At 34.5% G+C, this 13,246-nt stretch overlaps 2 protein-coding genes across 6 annotated transcripts; one reads left to right on the top strand and one right to left on the bottom strand.

The window, feature by feature from the left end:
• Positions 1–4,072: 4,072 nt before the first annotated feature.
• LOC133796650 (peroxisomal membrane protein 11C) lies at positions 4,073–7,354 on the top strand. Of its 3 annotated transcripts, none has more exons than XM_062234257.1 (8): positions 4,073–4,204; positions 5,507–5,712; positions 6,051–6,125; positions 6,246–6,320; positions 6,401–6,481; positions 6,577–6,651; positions 6,736–6,909; positions 7,006–7,354. In XM_062234257.1, the coding sequence occupies exons 2-8, from the start codon at positions 5,521–5,523 to the stop codon at positions 7,042–7,044; spliced, it is 711 nt and encodes a 236-aa protein (XP_062090241.1). In that variant the 5' UTR covers positions 4,073–4,204; positions 5,507–5,520; the 3' UTR covers positions 7,045–7,354. The 3 variants fall into 3 exon arrangements, with proteins under 3 accessions (XP_062090241.1, XP_062090240.1, XP_062090242.1); XM_062234256.1 differs by having other exon boundaries at positions 4,128–4,284; XM_062234258.1 differs by having other exon boundaries at positions 4,161–4,352.
• On the bottom strand, positions 7,268–11,022 carry LOC133796649 (F-box protein At4g00755). Of its 3 annotated transcripts, none has more exons than XM_062234255.1 (6): positions 10,802–11,022; positions 10,216–10,363; positions 9,526–9,936; positions 9,250–9,410; positions 8,587–8,705; positions 7,268–7,825 (listed from the first exon to the last, which is right to left on the bottom strand). In XM_062234255.1, exons 2-6 carry the CDS (start codon positions 10,340–10,342, stop codon positions 7,606–7,608), a joined length of 1,038 nt encoding a protein of 345 aa, XP_062090239.1. In that variant the 5' UTR covers positions 10,343–10,363; positions 10,802–11,022; the 3' UTR covers positions 7,268–7,605. The 3 variants fall into 3 exon arrangements, with proteins under 3 accessions (XP_062090239.1, XP_062090238.1, XP_062090237.1); XM_062234254.1 differs by having other exon boundaries at positions 10,848–11,021; XM_062234253.1 differs by having other exon boundaries at positions 10,743–11,021.
• Positions 11,023–13,246: the final 2,224 nt, after the last annotated feature.

The following is a 13,246-nucleotide window of genomic DNA, read 5'->3' on the forward strand; positions in this document are numbered from 1 at the left end:
GTCAATTAATTGCAAAATAAATGAAATAAAAATTAATAAAATTAAAACAAAAACTAAATAACCCATAACCATTACAAACTTGTCGAAAAAGGAAGAAGCTTAGGTCGAAGAAGATGGAGTCCTTAGGACGTATTAAATGTCGATGTCGACCCCAAAACTAGTAGTGGTGAAGACATCTTGGACGAATGCGAACCCAGGAAAAAGGTTCCTAACATACTGCAAGCATCCCGTGAGTGTTTTTTTTCTGGGTTCTTACTGTTCCTTACGAAGTGAAATGGTAGATATTCGCAGCAATGGGATGTTGTAATTATTGGCGATGGTTGGACCTTGACATGTGTGAGCGTTCGTCAGTGGTGATACCAGATCTGCTGAGGAGGATTCGACAATTGGAGAGTGAAGTATCTTCATTTTCAGAAGTCGATGAACACCCCTATTTAATGAGCAGAGAACAATCGCTCATGCCTATTAAGTCAGAAAACATGGAGAGAAATCATTCAGTTATGGAGAGCTTTGGTGAATGCAGCCATGCTTTTGACAATTCTGAAAACAAAATCATTCAATGTTTCCGATATCAACTTGTCATTTGTGTTGTATTTCCTATTTTGTTGTTGTGGTTGAAATATTAAGTGGGGTTTATGTCGTAATTAATTGGTTTGTTGTTATGTATTTTGTACTAGAATTGGTTATATGAATGAAATAAACTATGACATTATTTTGAATGAAAACATTGTGTTTAATTGTAAACTGATTTATCATTAACATTGAAACAACATAAGTACATTATAGTGGTCAATTGTTCGTAAAACATCCAAAAAAGTGACCTAGGATGTCTGAAATATAACAACTAGAGTTTACAAGGCCAATAGTAAAAAAAATACCCCTTGCTTGTGTAAATGTTTCAAAAAATGGATAAACATGAATATCAAAATAAATACAGGTCAATGAAGTCAAAAAAATGGATTATGAAGTGTTCATATTGGCCTTGCAGCATCTGGTGCATTTCAGCTGCCTACACCAGATGCATTTGGTCTGTGTGCCCCAGATGGTGTTGTTACACTCTCCCTTGCCTTTTGTTTTTCTTTTCTTTTCTTTTCATTCTCTTCAATATTTCTCGACTAGGATTCTTGCTTGGTGGTCTGCCCCCCTTTTTCTTCTCAACTTGAATAAAGAAATCAGTTATGTCACTTGCATAACACAGCACTAGGAACAATAACTATTTGAACTAAATGTACAAGGTAATACCTATGGGGCTGCTGGATTTTTGCATGTTCTTCTGCAATGTCTGGGTTGTTTGCAATTGCCACAATAGACAACAAAACATGTTATCTTCATCCTGGTTGTAGTTGGAGGGGGTGGCTCATCAGCATCTCTTTTTCTTTTCTTCCTTGGTCTGCCTGGTAGGTTGTGTTCACTAAGGGGGAGATTGGATTTTGACATGTTCTTGGCCATTTTTCTGGGCTCAGCATTGGTTCCACTGTACCAGCATAAGCAGCTTGAAATATTGCTTTATGGTACCACTGATGAATATATCCCCAGACCTCATGATTGCAAAACCAAATGGTCGTCAATCCATGTCCACATGGAATCCTTGTCAATCGCCTACATGTGCATGTACACTTGTCCAAATCAACCGTGAAACCACATCCATTGCTCATGTTAACTTGAAATCGTGAAGCATTTGCACGTGTCACTGAGCAATAACGAGCAATATCCTTATGTTTCTCAATTACATTCACAATATTACTATACACGTGGTGCCTCCACTTATCCACACTATTTCTTCTTTTGTAAAATCAAGACATAAGCCAATACCTGATTTTCTCTAACAATGTAATAATTGGTTTGTCCATTGCATCCATGATAGCGTGGTTGAAACTTTTACATGCGTTGTTAAGCAACATATCACACTTCACCCCTTCTTTAAAGTGTGACTTAGACCATTCAGTAAGATTCTTTGCAGCCAGCCAGTTGTAAGCCCTCTCATTTACATATTTTATCTCTTTCATTCTTTGTTCAAGTTCAAGTGTGTGTTGGCTCTTGTAGTTGCTCAAAGAAGTTGTTTCAAGAGAAGACCAGGGAAGTCCTTGAAATTACCATGCATATGCCTCACACAAAAATAACTAGTAGGTCCTTCGAAAATGGACTGGACAACACTTTGTAGACCATTTTGCATGTCACTGATCATGGCATGGTGAACGTAGAAGGATTTATTGGGGCCAAATCCTCATTTAAGAGCTCCAAAAACAAAGTCCAACTCTCAGTAGTCTCCTTCTCTACAACTTCACATGCTATTGGGAAAATTGAATTTGACCCGTCAATCCCAATGGCAGCCAAAAGTACTCGTTTGTAGTAGCCTTTCAGAAAACATCTATCTAAACCCATCAAAGGTCTGCAGCCTTGTAGGAATCCATCTTTGCAAGCCTTTAGACTGATGTAAACTTTCTGAAAAATCCTTTGTTCATCCCTCAGTGAAGTCTGTATAATAGTTATGCTACCAGGATTGGTAGCAATAATTTGCTTGCAATAATCATCCAATATTGCAAATTTTTGCACCATAGAACCCTCAAGTGTCTCTCTAGTTGTTGCCTTTGCTCTGTAGAATTGTCAATTAGTGGTCATAGAGTACTTGGTGTTTTGTGTCATCTCTTTAAAGGCTATGTACTCCATGTTTGGATGCATCCTAAATTGGTGCTACCACTGTACATCGATGTGCCTATTGTTAAGGACTATACCGCAATTGTGTGTGTCAACCAAAGTGTTCACTCTAAAGGTCACACCATCATGCTTCACATGCGCATAAATCACCCAAGGACAACCATTTTCCCTGCACTTAGCTCTAAATTTTTGTCTGTCATTTGTTGTCAGCTTGTACTCTTTGTCATTGTGTATGAAGTACTCCTTCACTGTAATTCTAAGTAATTGCACCACTGCCACCGTCCTCCATCTTCTTTTGTCTCCTTCTACATTGAACCCAGTCTGCCAATTTCGCTCAACTTTGCCTCGCCTAATCTCCGACCATCATCACTTCCGCCTCCATCAGCTACCTCCTCTGCTGCCCCTACTAGTGAAACCCCACTGCAAACCTGGTTCGTGCGTCGCCTAGTGACGCTCCCACACACCATTAGCTCTACTTGGTGATTCCACCTAGCTCATCCTGAAATCCATGAGCCCTATTCAAAGACAGTCATCGTCGATAACCCTTTTCAATTCTTGTTCATGAGTTTGCAAAAGCATTTCGTAAGTTGACCCTTCCCCTGCTTCATTTTTTCTGGGTTCGTAGTGGATTCAGGGAGCAATTTCAACATCTCGTCGACCTGAGTACTGAGTTCTTCGACATAGTGAGGATGAGCATGCATTTCTAAGCACTGTCGAATCGTGTCATATTAGCTCAACATCAGTATTATATGAATAAATTGTTTACAAAAATAAATAAAATATAATATAAGGAACATATTTTCAATACTTACTAGAGTTTAGAGAATTTTTGTCAAAAAACAAAATTCAGGGCAAAACTACTTTTGGTATGGGGGTTTGGTTTGGTGGGAATGAGAATGTTAAATCTAACCCATGTTTGGTAAATTTATTTTTAATGGCTTGGGGGTTTGTAAATCTTATTTTTTAGCTTGATTTGAGGGTAATATTAACCCACTCTACTCTCCTAAACACAAATCTCATACCAAACACCCATCCATGCTATAGTTCCACGGAAATTTCCTATTTTCCAACGCATGCATGACACTTGTCAATCTAGCGAGCTCTCAGTAAATAAATATACATACCGTTTGGACATCAATAGATATTTTAAAAAGCAATTAAATAAAGAATATTGCGATATGAAAATTTTAAATATTTATGTCGCCAAATAATAAATATTACAATTATTTTGTCAAAAAAAATTACAATTATAGAGGAAAGAGTTTAGGATCAATCGTCCATGACTGAAAATATAAATTTATCTCAAAAAAAGACTGAAAATATAAAAGATATTGATATTGTTGGAGAAAAAGACAACCTTTTGTAATAATCACCCATTTTTAAGTAATAATTTTAATATGTGCGTGCGAATGAGTTGCATCTTGCTATTCAATTTTTGAGATTTTGATAAATATATATAAATATAAATTTGTTTGTTTGTATGAGAAACCAAACAAGCCCTTATCAGACTCCAATTCTATCACAGCGCCAAGGAAAAAGACAAGCAAAGGTGACGACTCCTCTCCTCCCTCCTATCTCAAACTTTTAGAGTTTGCGGCTTTCGAGGCCAATTGCTTGGCACTCATTTCGGTACTTTCTCTCTATCTCTCTACTTGAACTCAGATATATCTTTCACTGATTCTTGTTCGGTGCTTCAGGTAACCCACAATTTTTTTTTTTTTTGGGTTCTGAATCAGATTTAGGTAACGTGTTTGATCTTCTCTGAACCCTGTAATGGTTTTTTTCTAAAAAAATCTTAGGGTATTGAGTTCTGTTGTATTGGGTTGACTTTTAATTTTGATTAATGGGGCTCTTTCGTATTCGTTTTCTCGGTATTGCTTTAATTGCTTTGACGCTTGGTCATCCGTTTGGTTGCTGGGAAAATGAAGGAGGAAGGGGGGAAACTATAATGGATTTCTACTAGGCTCTACTCTATTGATTTAGCATTTTGTGTGCATATGTGTGTTTATGGGAGGTTTTTGGAGTACATAACTAAGATTTTCTTTGCTTATAAAAGAACGTTTATTAGGGGTCGTATGAAGTTGGCTGTAGAATGAAGTTTATGGGGATAATTATGTATAAGCAATTTCGTTGAGCACAGCCTTAGTGGCTGTTTGATTTACTGTGTGCTATTTTCGGCCTTAGGATATGGTTTGTTTAGTGTTTAAGAATGGAGATGAAGGACTCTTTCCAGATTACCAAGTTTATTTGTGTGCTTTACTTTGTGGAGAATGGAAAAATAAACATTAGAAGTTGGGGATTGTAGACAATTAGTGTTATTCTGAAGAATTGCTTCCGGATTCTTTATTCATTTTTTCCTATATACCTTTGTTTCCATTTCCATATTGCTGGGCTTAAAGACTGCTGTTGTATTCAACTGGGAACCTTTGTTTTTCATGCTGTATGATGTTAAGATTACTTTTAGTAGAGTTTGATCTTTTAGAGCATAGTTAACTTTGAAATATGGTCCCCGGCTTGTTTGTTTTCTTAATTAAAATGCATGTGATCCTATAAACATAAATTGAGATCTTTTTTATTTGTTTTGTAAATTGTGATATTTATGAATTTCACTAAGGTGAAACAAATAGAATAATGCCTATGTTTTATATCTTGAGTTGTGATAGGCAAATAATTCCTAAGAATTAAAACTTCTGTATATTACTGTCTGTGATTTTTTTTTTTTTTTGTATTCAACGATGCTTCTTATAAATTATTTGAGAAATTAAAACTTTCTTTTTTGAAATGGTATTGGGTTGCTTTCTTGTCCAAATTATGGGGTGAACATGGCTTGTACTGTGCAATTATTTGGCAGGTTCAGCATAAAAGATGAGTACATTGGATGCAACTAGAGCAGAACTTGCTCTTGTAGTTCTGTACCTGAATAAGGCTGAAGCCAGGGACAAGATATGCAGGGCCATACAATATGGTTCAAAGTTCTTGAGTAATGGACAACCTGGCACGGCGCAAAATGTCGACAAATCAACTAGCTTGGCTAGGAAAGTTTTCCGTCTTTTCAAGGTTAGATTTTCCTATTTAGTTCTAGCTGTATAGTATTTCATTTCAACCTTGTATTTTCCTTTAACAATATCTATATTCCTAATTAGACATTGTGGAAAATTTGTTCTGCGAGATGTTCCAGATTTATGGTACTTAATTAGCTCTTTGTATTGTCGAAGGAAATAATAAAAAGGATAGTATGATTAAAAATATCTGTATGAATTATTTAATGTTTTCTTTTTACTCTTTTCACCAAAATGTATGTACCCTTGGACTGTGAAGAAATATTATGCAAATTTGTACTTGTAAACATATTCATTCTGGGGATTTAATTATGAGGATGTAATGTTCAACTGCAGTTTGTCAATGATCTGCATGCTCTTATTAGTCCAACTCCTCAAGGAACTCCTCTTCCACTTGTTCTGCTTGGAAAGGTGCTAATATACTTCTGAATTTTTTTATCTTCAGCTTGTGTACTTGTAAATTCTGACATAATATTTCTATGAGAATCTATTTTAATTATCATCCTTTTTTTGTACTTGATGATTTTACAGTCCAAAAATGCGTTGCTGTCAACTTTTCTATTTCTTGATCAAATTGTCTGGCTTGGCAGATCAGGAATCTATAAGGTATGGATTGCCCATTTCCCTTTTAGTTCTCTTCATGAAAAGTTTACAAGGAAATACTAAAATTATGTTTGTTTACACAGAACAAGGAACGTGCTGAGTTGATTGGCCGGATATCTCTTTTCTGCTGGATGGGATCCTCAGTTTGCACCACTTTGTCGGAGGTATGCTTCTTCCCAATTTATGCTCACTTGTAAAGGACTTTTGGTTTCCCTCAACAATGATGGTTTGAAAATGTTTCCCACCATTCTTATATCAGCTTGGGGAGCTCGGAAGGCTTTCTGGATCAATGAAAAAGTTGGAGAAGGATCTCAAGGGCAGTGATAAACATCAAGTACGTTAACGAGACACCATCTGGATTTTTATTTTCTTTCATATTGTTGTGCTCATTCATGCCCTTGTTTATTTATGCGTGCAGAATGAGCAGTACCGTGCTAAACTCAAAAAATCAAATGAGAGGACACTGTCTCTGATTAAAGCATCCATAGATATAGTGGTAGCTGCAGGGTTGCTTCAGTTGTCCCCAAAGAAAATTACCCCACGAGTTACTGGAGCCTTTGGATTTACTAGCTCTCTCATCTCTTGTTATCAGGTAATCACTAATCACTGATATTTGCAGTTTCTCGTGACAATATCTTTTATCTGATCTACGCGTTTGACTAATAATATCCAACTCATTGTTATGCAGTTGCTTCCATCACCAGCAGCAAAGTCCAAGGCAGCCTAGAGAGCCATTCTATTATCATGAAAGCTTCTACGGTCTTAATAATTATTTAGGCTTCTGATACAAAATCCATGGCAAAGGAAAGCCTTTAAATAAAGACTTGTGAAATTAGGCTTTCGTTATATTCTGTTCCATACAACTCTTGTTACAAGTAGCAATAATATATGTTGTTTCCGTGGTCAATAGTATTTAGATGGAGGAAAAGTACTCGATACTTGGGTAGTTACTAATGGTAAATGTATGGGCAAAGTACTCGATACTTGGGTAGTTTATTCTAATGGTAAATGTATGGGCAAAACCCATTTCGATTTGATTACAGCTGATTAAATCCCGAGTCTGCTTCCTCATATTTAATGCAAAACTTTATACATGAATATTAAATAAAAAACTTGAGCTATATCTACATCAATGTTACAGGATAAACATCATAACTCAAAGTATAGAGCCTTCATTAAAAACTTCATCGAATAGAATGGCCCTTCCGGAGGAAGGAATCTGTTTCAGATTTCACTTGAGAGGGAGGAGGATGACGTAAATTAAACATAAAAGGGAGCATATACGCGTTTAAATAAATTCATCATCCGATGCATCATCATCCGATGCATCATCATCCGACCAACCTGCATCAAAAGTAGTGATTGAACAGGGCTTAAACTCACGCAAGGTCACCGGGGAATCGTCTGCTTGCACATACTGCTTTAACACAAAATTTCCAGATTGATCGAGAATCTCGACGTCAAGCGCGGGTGCTAACGGCAGGCCCAGTACTTTAACGTGGGACACACTGCAGAATTTATTAAACTTGAAATTAGAAAGCATTAGGGAAGCACTGGAAATATGACTGCAAACTAGGATGTGTTCATGTTATTCACTATAATCCTAGGTCCCCTGTTATTTCTTGAAGGAATACTTCTGTCATGGGGAAAAAGGCCAAATTCATTAAATCCATCACATAATGACAAGTTTACAGAGTCAATCTATCTTGAAAGAAAACCGTCTACAGACAACAATGACTAAAAGCTGAAATACAGAAAACGCTTCTACATAGATCCTATCTGTCCACTATACGCAGCTGTAAAAAAATATTTTGACCTAGAATATAGGACTTCCTACCTATTTCACATATTTGCAACTAAAATACGTTTGTTCCTAATAGCACCAAGGGAGACCATCTGCATCTTCTAGAAAATATACCAACATTTTCTGTTCCATTCTGTTAGCTACACAGTTGCAATTAAAAGATATATTTCCTTGTTTTCCCAGAAATTTCCAGCCAAATTCATTAAATCCATCACATAATGACAAGTTCATACAAAGGTCTGCAGAAAATAACTAATAAGTCAAACCTGTGGGTGCAGGCTTTCTTCAAAGGCTTGGGCACTTGTATCAACATTTTAAACCCACGCATGTATGGAAGCACATGTTATACAGGGGAATCTTTATGAAAGTGACATTTGAACACCAACACCACGAATACAATAAAGAGAACCATCATATTATAAGCTTAAAAAAACAGGGTGACATGTAAAAGAATACGGAACAAACCATATATAGTACAAGCCATCCATTTCCTGTGTCTGAATCCTACCCAGGAGCTCTATTTGCAAATATCCACCAATGCAAAATACTGGTTTTGGAAGCTTGAACTTCTGTAAGCGATTTATCTGTAAATGCGTCATGAAAACACACACACCCACATTCAGAAAGCTAACTAAATTTTTCCTTAAATGCTTCAGTATATTGCAATAACTTAGTTACTTCATTGATTGCATTACTTTGTACGGATCTGCCATAATGTGTGCGTGTGTTTGTGTGTGTGACATAGCCAATTATAAATCACAAACACGTGTTCTTGAAAGAGGAAAAAAAACATAAGTGTGAATAAAAAGTCTAGTTCTTTAATGTGGGTAGTCAATGGAAGGGAGAAAGCAGTGATTTAAAAATATAGAATGGCATCTTGAAACTCTAACCAAGACTGAGAGGATGCGATATGAGTGAGAGAACACATTATGAGTGGTCAGGGGAAAAAAGTACCACTTTACTAGTCATCAATGGTTGCAACTTGCAATGACATAGATGAAATCGGTTATCATAATCTCCAGGACAGCATGCCCAGATATGAGCAATAATTTCAGACAAGCAGCCAATACAATAAAATTCAAGAAAGAAAATACAGGTATGGTTAGTAGCTTAGGCACAAGTATATACCTGAGCCATCTGAAACACTTCTGACGTGTAGGTCCATATAAATTTATCATCACAGGGTTCATTCACAGGAAACATTTCCAAGTCTATGGGGGACTTTGGATGGCCTAATCGAAATCTCATACCCCTAGCCGAATATATCGGTAGACCCTCCTGGAAGAAAGCTATTGACAGAAGAAAGCATTTAATTTTGTCAACCAAAAACAACTTAAATCTGAAAATCAATTTTAAACAATACAAATTTCAAAAAATATGAAGAAAAATAATAAAAAGGCCTACCTTCAAATGGCTTAATGCTGATTTCAGAAACTAAACAAAAATCGGAGGCCAACTTGTATATAAGTGTCTCAGGAACCTCACAATTACTTTGTCCTGTACTTGACCAATATGACATTCTCGTAGAAACTATTTCTCTAGGTTCTAGAGTATTATCAATGCTTTCTGGAGGATAATTATCAGTGCTGGATGCACTAATGGCCTTGAATAAGCAATTCCCAGGAACAAATGATGTACAACACTTAATTAGAAAAGCATATACCCTATGATCCCTCACCATGCTTTCCTGTTCCATACAATTGCTTCTAGATCCAAATTCTGTTTCACCATGTTTTACCACCATTGTATTGGCAACTCTAGATAACTGAACAAACATTCGCAAGCACAACAGCTTAAAAAAGCCATTTTCCACCACTGCATAATATTGGAAATTTCACAAACTATTAATGTCACTCACTTGAATGTTTTTTCAGTAAATTTTTTTTAATTAATAGTTAACCTATATCTTCCATTCACTATGACAAAGCCTTGGAGGGGTTAAAGATCCTTCTTTTCAACACAATATCCCTTTGATATATTGATATATATATAGACACACACAACAAGTTACATTTGCGGTTCTTACCTAACTCAGAAAAATTACTACATATTTTTTTAAAAAAAAAAATCTATACACCAGCCATTCTAACTCACCAAAATGCCGCCAGGATCGCGACACAGCACTAATGCTAAAAAGATCAGATGGATCGTCCATAAAAGTGAAAATTTTTATTATCATGTCGGAATCAAGACAATCCAACGGATTCAAACGAGTATCCATGTGAAGCTCCGTCCCCAAAACCTGATTTCACATTGCAAAGCACCGTTCAGTGAACCCAAAAGAAAAACAGCTATATCTATATGCAATGCGCATTTCGAATCCTTCTGACTAAGCAAGAAAGCTTTTAAAATGAAACACTTCCGTCCTATTTCCACTTAATCCAGCGAAAGAATTATTATATTCTCTATGTTAAAGCATAAACCATAGGACCCAAATCCAATAGCACACGATACAAAGCTCTAAAATTCAAACCAATGGAGCAAACACCATAACATTTCTCTCTCTCGCACCACTTATAATTTGACATCAATTGCAATATTTATGCGATTACGACTATAATAACAGCGTACATATGATGCAACTATATATAGGAAGAAATGCAAATTCATATTACTCTTACCGCAAATGAGATTAATTGATCATTTCCAAAGCGGTCATGGGAGATTGTGGAAAACTTACTAATGATATTCGAGCTACGAGATTAAGCGGGAGAGAGAGTCTTAACCTTTTTCTTGATGAAGCTGGTTGGCCCCCAGAAAAAAAGTTTGAAAACCCAAACCCTAGAGAGAAAGAATCGCAGAGAGGAGAGAGAGAGAGCTCTTGTGTATTGTGCTCTGGTTATAATGGATATCACAAGGGATTGGACGGAAGGGGAGAGTGACAGACAAGAAAGGAAGAGAAAGCTCCTGTTTGGTAATTATTTTATTTTTTTATGTACTCACTCACATCAAATTTGTTCCCCAATATTATTTTACCAAAAATTGTATATATATATATTTTTTTCGAATTATCACGAAAAAAAAATCTGTATTTTTGTTCCATATCATAAAAATATATTAAAGTTAAGCTTTTTTGTGTACAAAACTACAATGTGGTTAAATGCAAAAAAAAAAAAGACAAAAAATGTTACAGATAATTAATCATTTAAAATGTATTAAAAAATATAACATAAATAATATTTATTAAAATAAATATATAATTTTAATATTAAAGATATAAAAATCAATGACTATTTAATTATGATATTTTGGATAAGACTTCAAATTTTTCAGAGTAATTTAAAAAGAAATTGTAATCTCATATTTTGTTAAATTGGTTTACGTTATTTAGTTAAATAATTAATTTTTATTTAAATTAGTATTATTTAGTATTTTTTATCTTAAATTTTATTTTTCATTCAAAATATAATCACTGTAATGTTAATAAAAGAATAACTATTTTTATTAATAATCTCTCTGTTTTGTTTTTGCATTATATTGTATTAAAATTATCCAATTTTTTTATAAAAGTTAGTAAAACTTTTTCTATAGATAAAAATATCAATTTTAATTGAAACTCTTCAGATTTTTTTTTTAAATGGGTTAACAATTTCACTAGGAAGAAAGAAACATTTCCAGAGGACAAAAAAAAATTAATATATATTATAATTTTCAATAGTTGCTTTTGATGGTGATTATATTTTAAAAAATAAATTATATTAGAAATAAAATTTATTTATTGTTATTAATATTTCTTTAAGTTGTATAAATATCAATTGACTAATGTAAATTTTTATTTTCAATTTATAGACGTAGAAGTTTGAAATCTTTATTTCAATAAGATTTTGATCTTTTTAGTTCGGTTTGTATCATTTAGTTTTTATTCTTTCGAGATTATTTTTATTATATGTAATAGAAATGTTGCAACTCTAATTTATTATCATTAGGTGACATCTTTTATTTTTGCCTTTTTTTTATTTGTTTATTGTGATTTTTTTGGTTGATTATATCTATATATATTTTATTTCACCATAATGACAAATTGTGAAGTTGTTCAAGTAGTGTAGAGCATGTTATATTATTTTGTACAATTATTACTTTGTCTTTTTTAAAATTCAAGTCAATGTAATATATCTCGTCAATGTTATATTTAAAATAACAAATGGAAGATTATATCAAATAGTTTGAGCAATGGTGATTTATTATTATTATTATTATTTCCAAAATTGTAATGGCTGTAATTATTGATTTGTGTAGTTTGGTTCTATAAAATACTTGTATTCAATTCCTTAAACAAAAAAAACTATAGTCAATTATTTATTTATATTAAACAATTTGGGCCCTTATATTGTCCAAATACTCGATCGACCATATGTCTTGGTAAATGACAATTTGGACTTCATGTTTTGTAAAATTGATCAAAATAGTACCATAACCTCAATTTTGGTCACAATATTTTTAAATAAGACTAAAATACCCCTGAACTTTATTAATTAATGAATTAATTAAATAATTAAAAATTAAAATTAAATAAAAATTTATATAAATTGATTTTAAAATAAAAATAATTAAAAAAAACTAAAATATATTTATCTAAAATAACAAAAACAAAATAAAACAGTCAAATAAAATATTAAAGCAAAAAATTAATTAAACCCTAATTTCATCTCTATCTCAGACCCATCTCTCCCAAGCCGACGTTCTCAAAGTCACCACCGCCACCGTCCACCATCTTCTTTGGTCTCATTCTTCCACATTGAACCCAGTCTGCCAATTTCGCTCAGCTTCGCCTCGCTTAATCTCCGACCACCATCACTTCCGCCTCCGTCAGCTACCTCTTCCGTTGCCCCCACTAGTGAAACCCCACAGCAAGCCTGGTTCGTGCGTCGCCTAGTGACGCTCCCACACACCATCAACTTTGCTTGGTGATTCCACCTGGCTCATCCTGAAATCTATGAGCCATATTCAAAGACAGTCCTCGTCGATAACCTTTTTCAATTCTTGTTCGTGAGTTTGCAAAAGCATTTCGTAAGTTGACCTTTCCCCTGCTTCATTTTTTCTGGGTTCGTAGTGGATTCGAGGAGCAATTTTAACATCTCGTCGACCTGAACATCGAGTTCTTCAACATAGTGAGGATGAGCATGTG

This window comes from Humulus lupulus, chromosome 8, assembly GCF_963169125.1.
Source record: "Humulus lupulus chromosome 8, drHumLupu1.1, whole genome shotgun sequence".
NCBI classification, from domain to species: Eukaryota; Viridiplantae; Streptophyta; class Magnoliopsida; order Rosales; family Cannabaceae; genus Humulus; species Humulus lupulus.